This window comes from Nesoenas mayeri, assembly GCF_963082525.1.
Source record: "Nesoenas mayeri genome assembly, chromosome: 13".
In the NCBI taxonomy this organism is placed as follows: domain Eukaryota; kingdom Metazoa; phylum Chordata; class Aves; order Columbiformes; family Columbidae; genus Nesoenas; species Nesoenas mayeri.
The window spans coordinates 13,580,441-13,602,611 of NC_137550.1; the positions used below are offsets into that span (position 1 = coordinate 13,580,441).

At 46.6% G+C, this 22,171-nt stretch overlaps 1 protein-coding gene across 1 annotated transcript in view; it reads left to right on the forward strand.

The window, feature by feature from the left end:
- Positions 1–1,418: 1,418 nt before the first annotated feature.
- The window catches only part of LOC308045531 (exocyst complex component 1-like), a gene marked incomplete at both ends in the record, with an annotated part of 29,285 nt that continues 8,532 nt past the window's right edge, over positions 1,419–22,171 (forward strand). Inside the window, 10 exons of the mRNA XM_080352849.1 lie at positions 1,419–1,542; positions 2,924–3,051; positions 4,651–4,782; positions 8,051–8,210; positions 8,699–8,892; positions 13,133–13,360; positions 14,524–14,656; positions 15,528–15,637; positions 16,751–16,900; positions 17,542–17,635. Of these exons, the coding sequence (XP_080208975.1) occupies positions 1,419–1,542; positions 2,924–3,051; positions 4,651–4,782; positions 8,051–8,210; positions 8,699–8,892; positions 13,133–13,360; positions 14,524–14,656; positions 15,528–15,637; positions 16,751–16,900; positions 17,542–17,635 (1,453 nt within the window). The remainder of the gene's footprint in view (positions 1,543–2,923; positions 3,052–4,650; positions 4,783–8,050; positions 8,211–8,698; positions 8,893–13,132; positions 13,361–14,523; positions 14,657–15,527; positions 15,638–16,750; positions 16,901–17,541; positions 17,636–22,171) is intronic.

Sequence of the window (22,171 nt, forward strand, 5' to 3'; positions counted from 1 at the left end):
TGGTCTCGGAAGCAGGACTCTCCTGTGGCACCTGTGTCTGAGCATTGCTTTTTAAGGAGGCAGCCAGGAGATATCCTCTTGATTGGGTTGCTTTCTTACTGCATCCTCCTCATCTGTAAAGTAGTGGTCATGTTACTCTTGCAAAACATCATGAGATGCTGCCAAGGTTTAAAGCTGGATGCTGCGATTACCTTAGATGACTTTTGTCCATGCACGTGGCAGCCATTCTTGGCTGTGGAGAAGCACGTTCAGTTACAGAAGCAAAACGAGGGGGAGAAAAAGTTGGGGTTTGCTTCCTGTTAGACTATAAAACCAAAAAATTTGCACTTGTTCAGTCAGCTGGAGATCTCAGACATGGGTTGCACAGACTTTTCCACAGAGTGCTCACTCGCAGCACGTAGCCAGCAAATACAAACTGATAGTTCAGCAGGAAGCTCAGCCCCTGTGACTGACACTGCACCTGGACTTCCCATCCCCTCTGTGCTACCCCTTCTCCTTTCAGGTTAATTAGCTGATTAGCTTGGAGCCAGGGAAGATCAAAAGAGTGGGAGGGTGAGTGTCTCCTTGAGAGTTTAGCATCTGCTGGCTCTTAATATCAATTTGCTAATGAGTCGGCAAACATATGAAACCTGTGAGCACTTTCACACTTTGCATAGGGTGTTTTCTTTGCGCTGCTCATGGGTCTGAGCCCTGGGGAACCTGGGGCAGCTGTTTTGGGGAAGCATCTGCCCTGGTCTGCACAGCTGCAGGGGACCAGAGTGGGATCCATGGGAGGGGAACTGGGGAGAGAAGAGGAGGGGGAAGCAGTGGTGACCTGAGCCCCTCTCCCTCTGATATTTATCCAGAAATGAGTATTTGGGAGACCAAGGAGGAAGTGGGGAATCCCAGAGCTGTTAGCTGAGGAAGAACAGGTAGAAGTGTGTGACCCAGGAAAGTGATTTCTTGAGCTGTAAGTGTTGAAAAAATGTGGGCCAACAAAAATCATCACGCAATGGTTTACTTGTAGCTGCTAACCTGTTTTGCCTGCCCATCAACATGGTCTTGTTGCTCAAGACACTATGCTGAGTTGGAACCAAAAGGATGGGTTTTTTTTAAAACAATTAGGAAAGTTTTACTGTGGCCTTATTAGGCTGGATTCACTAGTGTGTCCTGCTTGCACTAGGCAGGAATTTAGACCAGCTGATTGTAAAGGGCCCTTCTGACCTTGAGTCTACAACAATTCCTTAACACTCATGCTGTCTGCAAGACAACAGAAATGAAATCAATGTGGGGAGAAGGAATTTTATTGGTGTGCCAGGAGCTTGCGTGTGTATCGTCTCTCCAGTCCGTTTGTGTTTTTCAGGAGCTGCCATGCCGCCCATGGGACTGTGACCATCAGCAGAGGCACAGGCAGGACCATTTGGTGTTTGGGTACCACGATGGCTTCTCTTTGGAGCTCGCTGGAAAAAGATGTGTTCAACCCACAGAAAAAGAGGCTGCTGGAAACCATTCGTGTCTGGAAGACGGGGAAGAAGAAGAAAATGTCCATTCTCTGTGTTGTGGGTGAGAAGCATGGGGGTGTGGGAGACAGGTGGAGTTGCAAACCCTCTAGTCAGAGATTTTGGCCTCTGATGGGTCTTTTTCTAACTGGGAGAAGAGACAGGACTGCTACTTCGAATGCTGTATTTTAAGATTAGATGAAGGAAATGTTAATCTAAAGACAGGAGATGTGCCATGTCCATATAGTTATGTCAAGAACTGGCAACAAGAGCACAAGTTCCCTCTTGAACGTTGGATGATCTTCAGCTGGCTAGAGAGAGCTGGGGTCTGCAGGATTGCCCCCTTCACCAATGCAAGATGGTTTTGGTTTTGTTTTGTTTTTTTTTTATCGTTTGCATCAAAACTGTCATTAGAGGTCAGCAACAAACCGTTCTTACGTGACACAGCATTACAGCCTCATTCTGTCTCTCCGTAGTTTTGGTGAGATTTTTAACAGTACCCAGACATTTCAGGATTATGTAGCTATTTGATGAGGATCTAAAGGCGCAAGTGCTTTGGGAATTTTCCATCTCCTAAGAAGCTGTTAACATAGATTTTTTTTTTTTTTTTTGACAAACTTATAGAGGAGAGGCTTTCCTGTCAATGAGTTTCTAGCCAGCATAGTCACCTGTTACAAGATTATTCTCTGATAGCCCAGGCCACAGTGTTTGACCTAAATGTTGTGCTTCAATTCCTTCTGTAGTCAAGGGAGACAAGAGGAATATCTCCAAGGATCTACCCTATCAGTAGAATTTAAAATACATGAGTTACCACCCCCTGGTCCACGCCTCCTTTTTGGAGGTATCTAGCTCATCAAAATTAGAAGAACCAGAATGATGTACAGCGAGCACCTCCCAGATGAAACAAGAGCTGACTGTAAGATAATTGGCATTGGAACTGATTTTTGATGGAATCTGTTAGTATGAATATTAGTCAAATGATGCAGTACTTTTGGATCTTCTTGTAGGGCCAGCAATATGGGATGTGACTATCATAAATCTTATTGCACTAAGGCTGCCCTGTTGCATTTGGATATTGTTGAAATGTTTCTTGTACCTTGTGTAAAGCACAATGGCTTTGTTTAAAACTCACTGAAAATATTGGGAATCTCTCCATAGGCTTCAAAGTACTCTGGATTAGACCCCAGAGATCACTTTCCATATGATCCACTTTCCACATTTCCTCAACAAAGAGAAAAGTCAGTAGAAACCCTGTGGCATCTCTCCATACAGCCACAATGCAAAATCTCTGTCTGTCTGTCTGTAGCTGCCTGCTCACACTGAACTGTTATGTACTGGGCTAACAATAATACAGTGGGTTGTTTTGTTGTTGTTTGGTTTTTTGTTTTTGTTTGTCTGGTTTTTTGTGTGTGTATTTTTAACCCTCCCCTGTCTCTCCCCCTCAGTGGATGCCTTTAGGCCAATGCAGCCATTTCTGGTGAAGGTCAAGGTAGACCGAGGAGAGCAATACAAGATAGCCTACAAGTGGCCTTTAGCAGACCTGAAGTTGGTAGATGGCAAGACTCTCAATCAGGTAGGACTGATTTTTTTTCCTTCTGTGGTTGTGCTGGTTTGACTCCAAATGGGTTAATTTTCTTCATGCAGTTAGAAAACTTTATTTTCCATAGTTAGCATGCTCATTATTTGGACTTAGTTTGATAACAAACAGATAACACCCCAGCACAAAGTTAATGTTTTTAATTGCTCTGGTCTGAGAGCCAAGAACACACTGAGGGCTCTGCCTTCTGCATTGAGGAAGGGGGACAGAAATGGGGCAGAGCTTGACTGACATCCAGACTGATCAATGAAAGTATTCCATCCCATTGGGGTCATGCTTTGGATTTAAGAGTGGGGTTTTCCAGTTTCTTGCCCTTTTTTGCACTGCTCTTCCACTCTCTCTCTCCCTCTCTCTCTGGGGGTAGCCGGGAAGCTTGGTTGGGACGTTTTTTGCCATCCTACAGAGGCCTCTGGGCTTTTCTGCCTTTTCCCTCTCTTCTCTCTCTTTGGGATCAGCTGCTGGAACCAGGCTGTTTCCTAGGACAGGCTGTTCAGCATGTTCGTGAGGAATTGCATTAAGTATCTTTTATTTCTATTTTATATATATATTTACTAGTAATGTATTAGTATTTTGTTATTTTATTAAACTGTGTTTATCTCAATCCAAGTTTCTCCCCTTTTGATTATCTTCCCTGTTAAGGGGTGGAGTGAACGAGTGGCTGTGTGGTTGTACTGCCAGCTCGGGTTAAACCAGGACAGTGGCAAAGGGCAGAACTGATCATGGTGGAAAGATATGTATGGAGTTAGAGAGACAAACAAAGATCCACAGGGGAATTTGGGTGCTCTGGAGCTCAGCCCATATGTTTAGATGGTGAGAAGAGCAGTGGGTGGAGGGTGTGTGTGATTTCTAATGCAGGACTGAACCAGCCTGAATGATGCTAACCTGGAGAAAACTATGACCATGACCCATGAGGGAAGTCCTCTGCCTTCCCTCAGAGCTGTTTCCTAGGGTGTGGTGAACTGAGGTCCCTCCCTAGATGGTTCTTCCATCCTACATCAGTGCTTTTGGACTTCTGGTTTCCCTCATCTCTTCCAGGGAGATGCCTGTGCCCAGGATGCTGAGGATGGGGTGATTTCCTCCCTCCCGAGTCATCCCTCTCTAATTTAGGAAATGTCAGGCTGGCCAAATCCCTGACCAGGGTGAGCAGTGAGTGGGCAACCACTGCACAGACACCACTTCCATCAGAATCAGTGGTCAAACTCTCTGTATTCCTCAGGTAGAGGACCCCTCCAAGCTCTTTGCAGCAACCCGCAGAGGCTGGAGAGATGGGCTGCAAAGCATCACTCTTGTCAGGTCTCCAGCATTGGCAGAACACATTGACAGGCCCATCTGTTGATCCATGTTGACAAAGCTTCTTGACAGACATTTGCATAGGGTATTTAAAGATTAAATGGAGGCATTTGCTGAAAGAAGGATTACAGGGAGCTGGAGTCAGCGTGAGTCTGTGCTTTTAGGGTGACATTAAGGTTTTTGGTAAAGCAAGCATGGACAAAGTATTCTCTTTCTGCTGCTGGGGCTTGCAGAGCATCGTTAAAGTTGTTACAATTAGGTTTTTTATTAATGTGAATGTTCCAGGGGCTTTGGCAAGGTGCCTGGGTTTTCACTAGCATAGAAATAAATGAGAAAAAGAACAGCTTTCCAGTTCTGCATGCAGGACAAATAAAGTACATCCGCACAGCATGTCTGAAAGGAAAATCACAATTGCAGTTTTGTAGGGCATCTCGATCCTATGAGTAGAACTGAACTGATTTCTCATTGTCTTACATTTTCCTGTAGACAAGGAAATACACGCTTTCATCCTGCCTGAGCTTTCCTTCAGAAGATGAGGCTGGCACCACCAAGTGTTCTAAACTGCTTTGTTTCCTGAGGATTTAGGATTAGAAGATACCTCCAGGATTTTCAGTCCTTTCCCCCTCATTTGCCATCCCAATGAGATAAACCGATCATACTCTCTCTTGGAGTATTAGTGTATTTTTCAACCCCCTCCTACTGGGATGCAAATGGAGAACTTGGTTGTCCTAATGGCTAAAGCCTTCTTACAACTCCCAACCTGTCCCCATAATTGTCCTTTAGGTTAGACAGCTCTTCTCCTTTGCAGATATATTTTTAGGTTGCAGTCAACTCCCCTATTAACTTTCCTTCTGGCAGGCTAAGCAGAATTAGTCTTACAACCTCTCTCTTTGTCAGGCCTGGAGCCCCGTTCCTTGCCTCTTCCAGGCTGAACTCATCTTTCTTGAATGCACGAGTAGCCAGAATTGTCCATATCATTCCTAAAATGGGATCTACTTACCAGCTGAAGCTGCTGTACAAGATCCCCAGGCAGAGGAGAGGCTGAAGCAGCAGGCTGCTGCCAGGACATGGTGACATCTCTCAGGGTCTCACCATGGAGACCCCAGCACAAGGCAAGCTCTGCAGTTCAGTCCAGTGCTCAGCTCAGCACAGTCCCTCCCTGTTGCATGGCTTTACAGGTCCATGGCAATCAAAACAAGAGGTGCTGGAGTGAGTTGAGAGAAGGGAATGGAGCTGGTGAGGGGCTGGAGCACAAGTGTGATGAGAGCGGCTGAGAGACCTGGGGGTTCAGCTGGAGAACAGGAGCTGAGGGGAGACCTTCTGATCTCTGAACTGCCTGGAAGGAGATTGGAGCCAGGGGGGTCGGGCTCTGCTCCCCAGGAACAAGCGCCAGGACCAGAGGAAACGGCCTCAAGTTGCACCAGGGGAGGTTGAGGTTGAATGTGGGGAACAATTTCTTCCCCAAAGGGCTGTGGGGCATTGGAACAGGCTGCCCAGGGCAGTGCTGGAGTCACCATCCCTGGAGGGGTTTAAAAGATACATAGATGAAGTTCTTATGGACATGGTTTAGTTTTAGATTTAGGTTATGGTTGGACTTGATGATCTTGAGGGTCTCTTCTAACCAAAATGATTCTGTTAGTCTGTGATTCTATGATAGCGTCACCTACAGCCAAACCCCAGCTATTGAGTCAACATTCAGCACACACAGCAAGGGCTTGCTCGGGCACTGGGAAGCCCTCTGTTCCCCAGCACCAGCAAAGTATTGATGCTGCAAGTCCAGCAGTACTTAAAGCTACAGCTCCCTTGACCAAAACAAAGTTAATATTTATGAAGCGATTAGCACACGCCTCCCTGCTTTAATAGCTCCTCATAAGGCATGCTATAAACCTCGCATGCTGTAAATTCCTCCCTCAGACATCGCTGCTCTGCGCCGTTGCAGAGGCTGCTACCGAGCCTGCAAAGCACTGCGGGGGTGTGATGTATTGCTTCAAGGTGTTCAGAAAGCAACCTTTAAAGTGTTGCAGGGCTGCATCAATCTTCATAAACTCTATGTCTGTGATGATGATTAGTATCAATAATTATAAGTGCAGCTTCTAAGTTCTTCAAAAGATGAAATCAGGCTGTGCTGCAGAGCTAATGAGATGTGCGGGAAGGAGTTTGTTTCTGTGGGATGTTTCTAGTTCAGCAACCTCCCTTAGTCTCTCCACCTATATACCACTTAGTCGCAAAAACTAAGTCTTCTGTGGCTGGAGTTCCCCCTCCATGAGAATACATCCTTTCAGTGTAGATAGATGTAGAGGTCTTGACACTTATATGGATGAACACCACATGGGGAAATGTGGGGGCACTTTTTTCTGGGTGTTCCCAGTTTTAAGTGAAGAGAGGTTTGAGGTTTCAGGTTGGATGAGGACTGCAGAGGGGAATATCTGCAGTGGGAGGCAGGGTTGGAGCTGGTCTTAGCCCAAATACTTAACTCCAGTTGATTGGAGCTTTCTCATTCAGCACGTCATGACGCTGCAGAGATTATTGCCACAGGATGCTGTAGATGCCAACACTATGAATAAGTTCAAAAAACCATTAGAGGAAATCAGGGACTGTAGGTCCTTCAAGGGCTGTTAAACACAGCGCTGTGGATACAACCCCTGGCTCAGCAAGCTGCTGGAGGCTGGCAGGGAAACCTGAAGGCAATATAACTCTGGACTTGCCTTTGAATGATTTTTCTCTCAAGCATCTACCACTGGTCACTGTCAAAATTCATCAGTGTTCATCCCCCAAAATTTGCAGTAAAAGGTGAGGGATTTATATAATCTGACAAGAAATCAGCTTGCTTTATCGGGACACTGGGACTGGTTGATTGCTTGGTCTGACCCACTATGGATGTCCTGAAGTCCATTTCTAGTGTCAGAATTGCTGTACATCCTTTATTTCCAGTGTTTTTATCATGCCTACAATTATTTGCCAGGTCCTGTGGATGTACCTCTCAAATCCTACCCAGTTGCTTTGGGATAGCAGCATAAGTTCAGGGAGAGATGTCTGTATCTGCAGGAAGGAAACATGAAGAAGTATTTGCTGTTAACCAGAGGAGCTGCCTGCTGTCAGCGTGGAAATACAGAGCTTGTCAGGGAATTAATTGACTGAAAGACTTCACATCAAACTTGTTACAACAGTTACCTTGGGCATGGTAGAGTCTGTGACCATCACATCAGGTGTTGTGGGAAGGCTGGGAGCAAAAGCCCCTTTTAGCCCTTGATCAGATCTGAGTCTAATTATACCTGTGTAGCCCCACCAAAATCAGTCTAGTCGCTGGCATGATGTGGCCAGTAGCACTGGGGTCACCTTCCCAGTATGTGCCAGTTGGGATTTTTGCTAGGTGGTCTCAGGGAGCTTCAGCATCACCCCCCTGGTTGAAGGGACCGAGCTGCCAGTGCAAACAGAGCTCTCTCCTCTAACATCTAAGCCCCGTGCTAGTCTCCACTCGTAATGTGGATTCCTGGGGCCCCTGAAAACCCCAAAGCTTGGAACTGCAGCATAGACATGCAAGAAGAAGGTGTTTTTCTTACCAGTGCACAAGTTATTTTCACAATGTTCAGTGTCTGCAATTAAAATGTGCTGCAAACATGTGCTGAGTGTATGTGGTGTGCCGAGTGATGTCTAATTGATGTGGTAATTAACTGTTGGCATCTAGGCAAGCCTGGATTTTGATCTGCAGTTCGATAAGGTTTACAAGTGGACCACTAGCAGCTTTGATGAGAAGAAAACCTTTATCAGGTGCTTGTGGAAGCTGAACCACCGATTCCTTGCCAGCTCTATCACATTTGTGAATGTCCCCTCCTGTGCAGCAGAAGGTAATCAATCAGTTTCCTTGTCACACTTACAGTGGTTTGGGTTTTTTGCATCATCACTATCATCACTTTAGGAATAGAAGGTGAATAAATTTAAGTGAATCTGGATGATAGGAGTGGTGGAGGTGGGTACCAGTGAGAGGGAAGCAAGAGGATCCATGTGTTGTGTATCTGGGGGCACAGCTACCTGATTTATCCACGAACCCTTGTCACGAAGACACAGCACTAGGCTGGGAAGAAAAATATATGGACAGTTTATCCTGTCTTCAGAGATGTTATCTGCACTCTGAGCTGGGCAAGATGAGCAGTAAAGTGTTGGTAACGTCAGCCTAGGGGGAGACTGGCCGCTTGCCTGGTAAGGTTTCCCAGTAGTTTATCAATAAATACAGAGATATATCTATCTATCTATCTATCTAGATAGATAGATATAAAAATCTAAAATGACATAGCTAGAAAGCTTTAGTCATCTCTGTCTCCTCCTGTCCATGCAGGGAGACAAAAGTCCCAAGAAGACAGGAAGGACACTGCAGAAATGGAGAGCCAGGAGGAGCTCGGTGTGTACCAGGAGATGACACCAAAGGAAGCTGCCGATGTGTTGAAGCTGATGGAGGAGTACGAGCCCCTTGTGAACAACTCTGTGGCCTTTGCAGAACAGTTGAGCAATGATCTCCAAGTGCTGGATGAGGTAAGGGGGCCAAGGGCTGTGACTCACCTGAAAAGAAGGTGCTAGGCATGCAGGGGCACTGGACTGAATGTCTGAGCATTGGCAACTCTTTAATTTACTGGGAGCACATGATCTGAGAGCAAGTAATCTTGGTGTTGTGCTATTAAAGGCATTTAACGTGCTTAACCACCCTTAGATATTGGCTTGAGGTGGTGTCCCTCTGATGAACATGGTGACTGACCAACTCAGGACACATGAAGCCCATTGTCAGTTCTGGAAAGGAATAAAACAAAATAGTGGCACAGCCTCAGCCACAGAGGAGGACACGGAGCACAGCTGCACATGGACATGCGGCTGTGAGAGATTACAACTTCTAGAGGCAGTGCAGGGGTGGATAAGGGTTTAACTGTGGGGAAAAATTAAGTGGGGTGTTGTGTGGCTGGCTGAGGAGGTGAATGAGCCTGGGGAGCTCCAGGAGCTCCTTTGTGTTGTGCAGAAGGTCTCTGTGTCCCATGCAGTGTGCATTAGGACCATAATTTCTGCAGTCAACAGCACAGAAGAAATTTGTCTTACTGCTGAGTCTACAAGCTGTGCCCCCAGCCAGGTCAGTGGTCAGCAGCAATGTTGAGCAACCCCACAGCCTTAACCACATCCGGAAAAGATTTAAAGGAACTGTCCCGAGGGGAAAACGCGATGACAATGTCCACGTGTCTTCCCCTCCCTGTCTGCATGGGGCCAGATGTCCCATGGGGAGGTTTAGCTTGACAGACACCTCAGGGCATCGAGAGCTCCCAAGGCTCCTGACAAATCCACAGCCAGGTCTGGAGCCCATGGAGAACCTCGTCCAACATGGCTATCTGCACCCAGGACATGCAGAAGCGACGGGGATGTGTCCTGTCACGTTGCCATGAGGTCTGTCACAGATACCTCAAAAATTCCTGTTAATTCTCTTTTTTAAAACAACAAAAAAAAAAAACCAAACAAAACCCACCAAACATGCATGAGCACATTGGTTACCTCTAGAAGGGAAGAACAGAGAAAAGCTGGGTAGGAAGTGTAAAAGACTGTTGAGTCAGGGATGAGTGTGCATGCAAAAAGTGGAGGGTGATGAAGAGTAGAAAGGGTGGTCTGACAGGCAGGATGCCTGGAAGACAAGGAAAAGACCAACAATGATCCCTGCAGAAGGAAAAGCAGCAGCTAGGAAGAAAGAGTAAAGGAAAAAATGAAACTGAGCTGGAAGGAGATAAAAAGCAAAAGATAAACAGTAGTAGAAAGGGCCAATGAAGAAGGCACACATTATTTTCAGACTAGTGAGCTTTATTTACTTTATCAGTTTCTGTATTTTATTGCATTTCTGCAGAGGATAACTTGTTTCTTTGAGTGCTGAAGCAAAATAATAAGATACCTGCTTTGAGCATTTATCTTATGCTAATATATCTGGTGCTAGGATTTTATGGGTAGGTAACCGAAGAATAAAGGGAGCGAAAAAAAAGCCAAAGGAAATATCCTAAAACATATGAGAAACCACAAACTCTAAATCCAACCTCCTTTAGCTCCAGTATTTGCTGTAGTCCCAATTTGTATTTATATATGACTTATTACACTAGGAAACTTGAGAGTTAATCTGGAAGATCAGACTCCCGAGGTCTGCTCCTCCTTGCTCTTGTCATGCAGGCACTTTGTGACTGTTTCCCAGCTGTAAACTACCCTATGAGAGCAACTAATAAATCTCTATTAAGTTCTTTGAGACTAAAGGTGCTGTTGAATACATAATTTTAATGCCCTCTAATGAATAAATGCCACTTATTGCTAATACAAATTAATTAATTAGATGTTTCTAATTCTAAGGTTTAATCTATGCTATTAAGTGTTATTAACATCAACAAGTTAGACTAGCACATGCATATATTTAAACGTTTTTTTCCCCACATGCTGGTGACAACACCTTGTCCTCTGCCTACAATACGAACCACTGTCTGCTAACCCATCTCTTCTGGGGATTGTGAAACACTGCACCAGCAGCAAGGAAGTGCTTATCTGCTCGGGAGGGAAAGAAAGCACAGCCAGGACAGCTGGGAGGCTGCCAGCTCTGATTTTTACATTGGTATTCCGATGTCCTTGCAGGATCCCAGCGCCTGCTGAAATGCAGGCAGCTCCCGGCAGCTCTGTGCCATCTCCAGCGGGAGAGTTATTACCCTGATGCAAGCGGTGATTCTCTGGAGAGCCCTTTGAGCCCGCGGTTGTCCCGCCAATGTCACTGGTGATGCTTTGCTTCAGGCAAACCCCCGTGGGTCTGTTAAGCCCTAATAAGACAATCTGAAGGCGTGACAGTGACAGGCTTGTGGGAAGTTTATGGCTGTAATTTAGGAACATTTAATAACAAGTGAAGCTGCAGGCAGAGCCCGTGGCTGTGCCGGGGTCCCTGGTGTGCGGTTGGGAAGCAGCAGTCTGGGGAGGGGGCTGTTTGTTCCTGCCCAGGTCCCATGTGCTGGCCCGTGTAGGCTCGTTGGGCTCTGGGCAATAAAGAGCGTTCGCTCGGTGTTGTTGGTGCTTTTGCAGGATCTATGTGCATCAGCGATCCCTGCTTCAAACTCGGCTGGCAAGTGAAACCTCTGCTTGCCCTGCTGCCATCAGGCTCCCCTGGGACAGCTGCATCACTCTGCAATGGGGTAGTTGCATCCTAGACTTTGAGAAAGATGCTTTGCTGTGTTTGCTATAATATCGAGTTTTTCTTCTCTACAGAATTCCTCCAACCTTTCTAGATCCTTTGTAAAACCGCCAACATACGAAGCCACCCCCCTATAGTCCTTTCTCCCATGCTTTCCTGGAAGGGCACTACATTTGTCACAGGAGAGCGCAATCCATGCTTTGCCGGTGAGATCGAAGCCGCGCAGTCCAGGTGTGTGTTGCAGAGTGGCTCTTACATGTTTCAGGAGCATCTCCGTGCTGGTCCAGCATCTTGTCCTGCATGTAGCACCTTTAGAGCTGGAGATGCCAGCTCATCTTTATCCCGACAGCAATGCAGGTGGAACTCAAAGAAGAGAAAGTCCTTAACATGGAGATGGTAGATGTCCAGCATCTATTGGGCTTTCAGACACATTCATAATTTGGGGCGCAGGGTAGGGCCAAGCCCCAGTAACCTGACTTGGGTTTACAAGAGTTTGCTTCCCTGCCTCCTGTCATTTCCCACCGGAGAGCCAGGGACGGGACGTACTGGGGATGCAGATGTTTCCGTTGTTCTTCTTCACTTAATGAAAAATATGTCAGGTAAACGAAAATCAGAAAAGACAAACTTCTTCAAAAGCTTTATTAATGGAGAGAAAAATAGCAGTCTGGAAGCCTAATGCCCCCTAGGCCTGTGTCTATTGATTGTTTTCCTTGGTATCCTGCATGGTACATAGGCCCTGAAAATGATACAATTAACATTTGGAAGCACTTAATTTCTAGCAGAGCTTGTCAGCAGCAATTAACACGCTGTTACATCTCTACCACCCATCAAAACAAACGCCTGAGAAATCCTGAGGCAAATTGTGCCTTCAGTTGCCATATTAGAGACATATATATGTGCACGTCTCATTCATGATTTAACTGTTTATTAATTCCACTACCAGAGCAGCTCAGCTGGGTAACACCCTGGCAGCAGTGGCAATGCCTGGAGCTGTGTTAAATGTGGTGTGACAGGCACTTGGCAGGGCCATGGTCTGCATAAATGCATTAAAACCAGTCAGAAATGGCCAGTGCCTCAAAGCTGGCATGTTTTCTTACAAGTATTGTGGGATGGACACCTAGGTCCTCAGGGAAGTTGTGGGGATAGAGGTTTGGAGACTCTATGCAGTGTCCAGTTGAGACTTCCCCAGTGCACAGAGGGAAAAGTGGGGTGCAGAAACCAGCAGGGCTTGGTACCCTCTCCAGACCTACAAAGACTGTGTTCTGCTTGTGGTTGGATTTGCCCAGAGACTCTGCAGCAACCTTTTTGCTGTGGCAGATGAAAGTCCTCTGAGCTTACACCTTGCTCAGGGGAGGGTTTTGTTTTGCCCTGGTACTTGGCACTTGCAGATGGTTGCTGATGGAGAGTTTAGCCAAGTGCAAAGATAAGACATTGACCTTCTGCAGGTAGTGATGCAGGACAGCTGCAATTATAACAGCATGTTGTAATGACAGGGTTTCTTCTTGGAGGATGAAAATCAGGATATTTGACTCTGAGATGGTGGTGACCAGTCCTTGCTATACTGCTGAAGCCCTCTGTTTCTCCATTTCACAGGCCAACCTTAGAGCCATCATCTCTTCTGAGAAGCAGGTGACACAGCTGATGTGCTCTATTGATGAAGCCCTGGTAGAGGTGGACAGAGTGGAAGAGACCTTGCAGATCTACGATGAGTTACTGGGAAGCGTGAAGCAGCAGATGGACCACATCCACCGTGAAAACTCCTTGCTACATCACGTAGTTTCAAACAAGACAAGGCTGATGGATGAGATTCTCTTCCTCACAGTATGTGGATTTGCAAAGACAAATCTTCAGCCTCTTGAATTTATTAGGAAAAACTTGCAGTGAGCCTCAAACACTCTGAGACCTATTATCTGTCTGCAAAGGCTACAGAGCTGTGCTGGCTTAGACATCTGGGACTTTGTTGAAACGATAATATAGGGATGGCTACACAGCTGGGGTGGACTACAGGCAGACCAGCAGTAGACATGATGTGCAGTACCCTCATTGTGGTCCAGGTTTGTAAGAGAGGTCCCTTAAAGTCCTCCTCATGGGAAAGATTAACCTCAAGTGATTAGCCAAGGACCTTCCAAACACAGCTCTGCAGCCTTTCACTTGGGATGCTGCACTCTGCCTTTCACTATCAGCTTTGGAACTTCTTACACGATCAGAGGCTGCTGGGGCAGTCCAAAGCACTGAGATCCTCCCAAACTCATGCCTTCAAATTCTGGGCATCCCTATGCCTGGATCGTGGAGTTCCTTGAGGGAAGCAATTGTCACTGAGAGTAGTTGCTTTCTTCCTCCCTGCACTTGGTGGCACTCAGTGTATACATTTGCACTAGGGAAAACTGCTCTCACTAGTAGATCATAGTAATTTCAATAGCCAATAATCATTATCCAGGAATACACAAGCATCCATTGTGGAGTAAGAAGCTTTTCTCTGCAGTACCTCAAGCCACAGAGACACCAGCACAGAGGACAGAACAGCCAGAGGAATGACTCTTGATCACCTCTGGGAGTATGGGAAAGCAAATGATTTACATACATAACATACCACAAATGCAAGAACTGGGCTCCTAATCCTCACTTCCATTGCTTATGGTGACCTGTCATTGACCTTTTCATTTTTGAGTAACTGAAGCTTCAGTTTCCTTTACTTTTTCTTTCTCCTCCCTATCACTTTGCTGCCAGTAATGATCCCAGAGGTGCTGACCCTTTGTAAACTTGTGTTGAGGTTTCCCAGGGCTTCCTCTGGGACTGCTGCAGTTAATGTGCAGACCTTTGGTTTTAGTGGGGATAGGGCAGCATGGTCTTCTTGAGAGACACATGCAGCCTGGCAGCTGAAGGTGGCACTTGGCTATTTCAAGCCAGCAGACTTCGGGTGGATCGAGAAGAGATGAGAAGCTGGATGTGCTTGTACTTGTTCTTTTGTGGCTTTCCTTTTATAGACCCACCTCGACCTCAGCAAGGACCACTGTGATGCTTTGAGCCAGCCAGATCTTTCCAGCCCCAGCAGAGTGAAAGCCTGCATTGCTGCAGCAGAGGCTTTGTCTGCCTGCATGAACATCCTGATACAGCCCGGTGAGTTGCAAGCAGAGATTTATGTCTGCAGACAGCAAAGCCACCGGCTCATCTACCTCCCAGCACCATCCTGTGCTACCCAGCCTCTGCAGGTGCCCTTGAACTTGTGAAGCAAGAGGGCTTGTTCCCAGGAACTAGCTCACATGCTCGCTGGGCAGCCTGTCTGGGGCATAGTAAAAAAGAAATTGAAGGCAGGCATGTATTTGGGAAGCTAAGCAGCAGCACTGACTTTGGGGTACCCAGGGTATACAGTGCAAAGCTACAGAGACTATTTTCCTGCAATGCACCCAGAGCTGCAAGCTGGGGAAACAGGCTGGCAGGGTCAGCTTTCTTCTGGAGATATCACTGAAGCTTTCATAGTCTTCAGCAGCTTCACCTAGAAGTACAAACAAGCAGGGTTGGAAAAGCCAACATAACATTGCTGGTGAACATTCTTGGAGAAAAGTAGCTGGGGGAGGATTGTCTCCATTCCTAGAGAAATCCAGTCCATGCTGCAGATGGTGAGCTGGGGCATCCACACACCACAGCAGGTCTGCCGGCACCTCCCTCTGGGCTCAGCCATCGACTGATCCAGTTTACGTTAAAGTTGAGGCAAACTCATGGCAAGCATCTATACAATTCCTCTAAATACCTGGACATAAAGCATTGGTGTCTGCCATCTGTGTACAACACCTCTTACAGTTTGGAAAGGAACTGGTGGTACCACAGACCACCTTTTTTCCCTTGGTTGGCTTTTGGGTGGTAGTATTTAGCCTGGAACTTACTCCTTGAAGACCTGTTTTATTGGCCAGTGTGCTGAGTGGCGTTGGTCTGCAGACATGACAGCTTGTGCTGCTCCATACCATGATACCATTTCTTTTTTCCCCTCGAGGTTACCGGAAACTGCAGGCTGTGGCTGAGCAGCTGATTATGTTTGAAACGCTCAAGCAGAACTTTGAAAACTCATTCATCGGTCACATTACGAACATCTTCGAGCTGCAGGTGGGTTTTGCTCTTCATGTGGCAGCTCAAAATCCTGGGAGAGTTGAATATTCTGGTACCAGCAGTACAGAGGCTGCCACTGTAAGAAGATTCTCCCAAAGTGTCTCCCCAAAGAGGTCTTTTCACATGCCTTCCCCCTGCCCTTTGCCCACAGTCCTCTGGTTAGTTTTATTGGTATTAGGAAGAAATCCAGCAAAATTCTGTGTCAGGTTACCACATTCCCTCCCGTGACAGTCATTAATCCTCTGGCCATGTTAAAAATTGCTTAGTTGTGAAGATTCTTGCTTTAGATTTTCTTGTTTTACTTCGGGGGTGGTTGTGGTGGTCTGTTTGTAGCATAAAATCCCAGGATAACAGTCAATCCCTTGATCCTTTGATCAATGTTTTCAAGTGCTTGTCTGGTGATGTGAAAGACAGGGTGGACAATATCTCTGTGGGCAGAAATCTGAAAGGAAAATGTTCTTCTAGATTTCACTTCATGAAGGGAAAAGGAGTGACTCCCAAATCTTGATTGTTGTTTCCTTAAAATTTCAGCATTTACTTTCAAGTGTTGACTCTGAGAAGGGATGTGACTGGCAGGGAGCTGGGAGAGAACTGTGGGATCTCCATTGTTGGAGATCTCAGGCTCAGACTGGACACATCCCTGAGCAAGCTGCTCCACCTGGACCAGTTCTGAACCTGCCAGGCTCCCACCCCACCTACACGACTCCGAGTCTGCGGTGGCCCTGGCAGATGTGCTGCACCAGCTGTGCAGCATCCTTCCTCTCCACTGCATCCCCTCCAGGCATCCCCACCTCCCAGTGCTTGGAGGGACAGTTTCCAACACGCTCCTGAAAAATGAGCTTTTCTCCTGTGTTTTCTCCTGACCACTGTGCTTAGTGGGAGTATCCCATGTATTACTTACTAGCTCATTCCTCTAGGCTTGGAATTGTTCTCACAATATGGGATTAAAACTAGAGTTGGAAGTGATCATACATGCTCCATTTTACCTTTTAAATTCACTTCTCAAGCAAAGTCAGAAGTGAACATTCAAGGGTGATTATGCAATTATTTTCCAGAGCTTTTCAAAGGTTATGTTTTATTTGACTCTTTCTGCCATTTCTCCTGCTTTAGGGTAATGTTCAGGTCCCTGCTCTTGGTCAGCCCATTGACAAGCTGTCTGCACCAAGCCACGGTCTCCACCATGAGGAACTTGTGCCCTACACCCCGCTCATGGCCTGGCTGAAGAGTACCAACCCAGTTCTGTTCTGTGATCTCCCCAAGGTACGGCTGAAATCCTGAACAAATATTGCAAACCATCCACCAGGAACAGATTAGTCAAACTGGTTAATTTGTGGTGAGAGCCTGGTTTCACCAAACTCACACCACTCACAAGCTTCCAGCATCTGGCCCTTCTAGGACAGTGTCTGGCCAACTTGACCACATGTTGTTGGAGCTCTGTGCTTGACAGAAAGCAGTCTGGAACTTGGTGGCAGACATTGTATTGAAGGAAAAGGTCTGAAATGCTAAAGTTTGGGTGTTTTTTGCTTTCATCTGGCCATTTCGCTATTGAAAGAGAGTAATAAGTGTTAAAAGAATGTGGTTAATCTTGTATTTTATTCAACACCTCTATATTTAAAGGGTCCTGGGGAAGGGACATCTTAAAGTCCTTGGCCTCTTCTATTAATAAGGACATTGTTAAGTAACTGAGTTGTTCATTTTATATCACTGTGGCTTGGTTTCTATCTTTTTTGCTGGTTTTTGCTTTTCCGAAGGTCTCACACCAAAACTAAAAGGTCTCTTTCAGTTGCCATCTACTGACTTTCATTTTTAAGTCCGCAGCTGAAGAAAAAGCTATGAAGTCATCACTGTTCATGTAGAGATGAGATACACCAGGAATTTTTGTGTCTGTCTTGTTTTTCCAGATCTATGCCCAGAACCTCAGCAGACTCTATGACCGGGAAATCAAAGCCTTTTTTGAACAAGCCAAAACCTTCTTGTTAGGAAGAAGAAAAGGAAGTGAGTGCTTTACATATATGACTTCTGTGCTGCTGAGCAGTGATTTATTTACACTTAGGGAACATGGCAATCACGCTCTACCACGGGTGTCTTCCCCAAATTTTGTGCCATGAATTTACTTTCTCTCCATGGACCAGATCTGCAGCTGGCAACACATGACAAAACTGCCTCTGCTTTACACCAGGCGTTGTCTGTGTGAGCTGTGGCACTGCATGTTACCCAGTTTTGTTTAGCTGCTTTGCAGAGCTTTGTGCACCTTCCCTTTGCAGGACTCACAAGTGATGCACAGGTGGCCGAGCTGGTGTCCTGAGGGGGACATGAGACCGCCTGGCAAATTCTTGGTCCATATTTCATGCAAGAAGAGCTGGTCACAGACTCCTCAGACACTCTTTTCCCTGTAAGGAGATGGCACCAAGCCTGTCCCTGAAGACATGAGTGTGTTCATAGCAATATTTGTGAGAGCTGAATGATTGCACAGTGAGCTGACTGTGGGGCTGTGTTGTCCCAAGGTGATCATTTCAACAGAAATCACTGCATCTGACTCAAAATATTCCAGTCAGGTGTTTCTGAAGATAAAAAGAGAAACTGATCTGTCTCCTCTGGAAGTTTTTGATTGCACAGAAGTCACATTTTCCTTCAGCAAAACCAAGCTCTGTAATGGAAAGTTCCATGCCAGCTTGGCCACACTTGAATGTCAAAAACCACTTCTCATGGTGTGTTTAGTCTATCAGAGTGTTAGCACAGCTTCTTCCAGCCTCGCACCTACTTCATCAATTCATGTCCAGACCCCAGAGCCAGAGAATGAAGCCTTGGGAAGGAAATGGGGCTGGTGGCTGAAGAATCCCAGCCAAGGGCTCAGCCTTGCTGTACTTGCTGAACTGGACCCACAGCAGTGATCATACCAACAGCCCCTGGCCATCTGAGACCACAGCCCTGATATCTTCCCACCTCTCATCTTCTGGGGTGAAGCCCATGTCATTCTTGTGGGGTACAAGGGATGGTTATAGAGTCTGAGCCACGGGCAGCTGGAGGGAGCTACCCTGGAGCTCACCAGGGTGCAGGATCAGACCATTGCATGTGGTTCCCACTCCTGTGGCTCTCCAGGGCCCTTTTGTTCTGTTTCAGAATTGCCCATTAAGGACAGAATGAATACCTGGGTGTTTTGCTGTAATCTCCCTGCTCTGTGGATGCAGAACCTGGTGAGTCCCAAGGTGGAACAGAGGGAGCCTGTGCTAGCAGCAGCCTGCACATGAGCAGGGACAGGACAGTTCTTCTGTCAGCTTTTCCCATGCTGGGGTGACAGAAGAAGCTTCCTCTGCATTCCAAATTTTGCAGCTGTCGACTGGCCTGCATCCCTGCGGGGGGGAGCACTGCGCATTGCTTTGTTCTACATCAGGGCAGCTGCAGCAGCTCCCACCTCACAGAGGTGAAGTGGCACAGCACCAAGAAGTGGACCTGAGTGCTGGGTCTGCTCACCCTCTTGCTGATCCCAGTACTGCCCCAGTCGGCCAACAGCAACAGTTTGCAACCCTGAGATGCTGGAGGCTGTGACTGAAGAGAGGGACACCGGAGCGCCTCTCAACTCCTGTTTTCAGGTGTGCACCACAGCCATATCCCAATATACCCATCTCCTCTTCCAGCTCCTCACTGCTCACTGCCAGTTCCCCCAGGAAAGACACTCAGCCACATGTAGCAGGAAAACAGAGGACCACGGGACCAAACCAGGATGGGCAGTGCTGGGAGTGTACATGTACCTGCAATGGAGCACACAAATCCTGAGAAGGAAGGAAGGAAGAGGAAGAAAGAAGGAAAGAGGAAGAAAGAGGAAGGAAAGAAAGAAGGAATGAAGAAAAGAAGAAAGAAAGAAGGAATGAAGGAAAGAAGAAGAAAGAAAGAAGGAAAGAAAGAAAGAAGAGGAAGGAAAGAAGGAAGGAAAGAAGGAAAGCAAGCTAGCAAGCTTCACCTAAATAGTCTTTTGTCACTAGAAAAAAGAGAACAGGGAAAACACTTGGGCTTTTGCTCCCCAGTACTTGTCATTTTCAAAAATTTATCCACTTCAAAGGCAGAAATAGAAAGCAGAAACTCAGATACTAATCCTTAATTAAAATGTTCCTTTTGAAAATTTGCTAGAAATGGAGAAAGCAAGCCTCTTGTAGAAATATTTTTACAGTCAGCAGAAACCTATTTTTCCATACCAGAATGATTTGCAAACTATGGAACCAAGAGAGGGAAAAACAGGAATCAAAATCTCTCTCCTAGTTCTGGCAGAAAAGCAGTGACACGATAAAAAGGGTCAAAAAGTAAGTTGTGTAGGAAAAGTCAACAGGACATTATTACTCTCCTTGTAATTTAAAAACAAGGTAACAGGCAATTAAATGAAAGGGATATGATGAAGAGTGGTAATAAGAAATTATTTGTGTGTAATGCCATTAACCTGCTGTACTTGTTGCTACAAGCTGTTACTGATGCCAGAGGACTCAGGAAAGCCTATAGCAAGCAGATAACAAGAAAATAAAATGTGGCGGTAATCATCATCTCAGGATAATACTGAGAAATGGACTTTCTGAAAAAGGAAAGTATTTCATAAGAACTGTGAAGGAAGACACTTTTCCCACGGGGCTGTTACAATACACGTTGTCACCCTGAATGTCCTCCTCCCTTCTTGGAGGTGCCAGGGACACAGCAGTTCTGGAGTCCTCGGTGCATTGCTGGTTGGATCTGGGATCCCCACCCTTCCAATGCTTCGGCAGTTCCCGCTGCTGCAACCTGGACACCAGGGAGGACACCTGAATTCAAGCTGACAGTGGTGGGCTGGTGATGATCCATCGTGAGGATGTATTGACCCAGGTCAAGAACAGAGCACCATTCCTGTGCTTACTTTCTGGCTCATCAGAAATGCCTTGTCTGTGGAAATCTCCAGCTGGGCGAGGGAGGTGATTGTCCCGCTCTACTCAGCACTGTGAGCATGTGAGGGACCTGGGGGGTTCAGCCTGGAGAACAGGAGCTGAGAGGAGACCTTATCACTGTCTACAACTGCCTGAAAGGAGCTTGTAGCATGGAGGGTGTTAGCCTCTTCTCCCAAGTAACAAGCGATAGGACAAGAGGAAATGGCCTCAAGTTGCACCAGGGGAGGTTTAGATTGGATATTAAGAAAAAAGTCTTTCTGGAAAGGGCTGTCAGGCATTGGAACAGGCTGCCCGGGGCAGTGGTGGAGTCACCATCCCTGGAGGGGTTTGAAAGGTGTTTAGATGAGGTTCTTAGGCACATGGTTTAGTGGTAGAGTTGGGTTAGGTTATGGTTGTACTCAAGGATCCTGAGGGTCTCTTCCAACTGAAATGATTCTATGAATCTGTGGTGCAGCCTCACCTGGAGCGCTGTGTACAGTTCTGGGCATCACAGTATGAAAAGGATATAAAGCCGTCCAGAAGAGGCTATGAAGTCAGTGAAGGGTTTGGAGGGGAAGTGTATGAGAAGCAGCTGAAGTCACTGAGTTTGTTCGGTCTGGAGGAGACTGAGGGCAGAGCTCATGGGCTGCAGGTTCCTCAGCAGGAACAGAAGGGGCAGGGCTGAGCTCTTCTCTGTGACAGTGACAGAGCCCAGGGAATGGCAGAAGATGTGCTGGGGGGGTCAGTGGGACATGAGGAAAAGATTCTTCACCCAGAGGTGCTGGACACTGAACAGGCTCCCCAGGGAGGTGTCATGGCCCAACCTGACAGTGTTCAAGAAGAGACTGGACAATGTCCTCAGACACACGGGGTGACCTGTGGGGTGTCCTGTGCAGGGACAGGAGTTAGAACCAATGATGCTTGTGGTCCCTTCCAACCCAGGACATTCTGTGATTCTTTCCCTGGGGTGGCTGTCAGAGCTGGCAATAACGTATTGGGACAGGACATGTCCATTTCACATGGGTCTCTAGTGCTCACATGCTTTTGCAAGCCAATGCTGGGTCTTGCCCTTACAGATGTCCAGCACTGCCCACCCTGCTTGGAAGAAGGGGTGTGTGCACCACAAAGCAGTTGTTCTAATGAGATATTCTAATTAGGGCAAGTTTACTTCCAGCTGTTTTCTGCCTCACTCATACTGGGACCAGCTCACCATGCAGCTCCTGCACCCAGCCCAGCAGAGAGGGGTGTATGGTTTGTCTCAACTACCACACTGGGCAAAACAAATAGTTACAAAAATATAATGCTCCTCTCCTCCATGCCAGGACACAGCGTTTCATGCAGAAACATGCTCTTTCTCTCTTGAAAACAGGAGTTCCTGATAAGAGGTGATGAAAACACTGGTGGCAGGCAGACCTGGCGAATTAGCAGTGGGGAAGCAAACTCCGGTCCATGGTTTATAAGATAATGTGATCAAGCACCATTTCGTGAAGAGGGGTGATTACTTTTGTTTAAACAGAAGGAAATAAGAAAGATTGCGTGTAGGATAAAGAGGCCCTGGTTCCTATTTGAAAAGTGATTGACGGGCTCTGAGTGAGGGACTTGAATTTTGCTGGGTGATAGAAGACAAAAAAAACCAAGTTTGTCTCCTCCC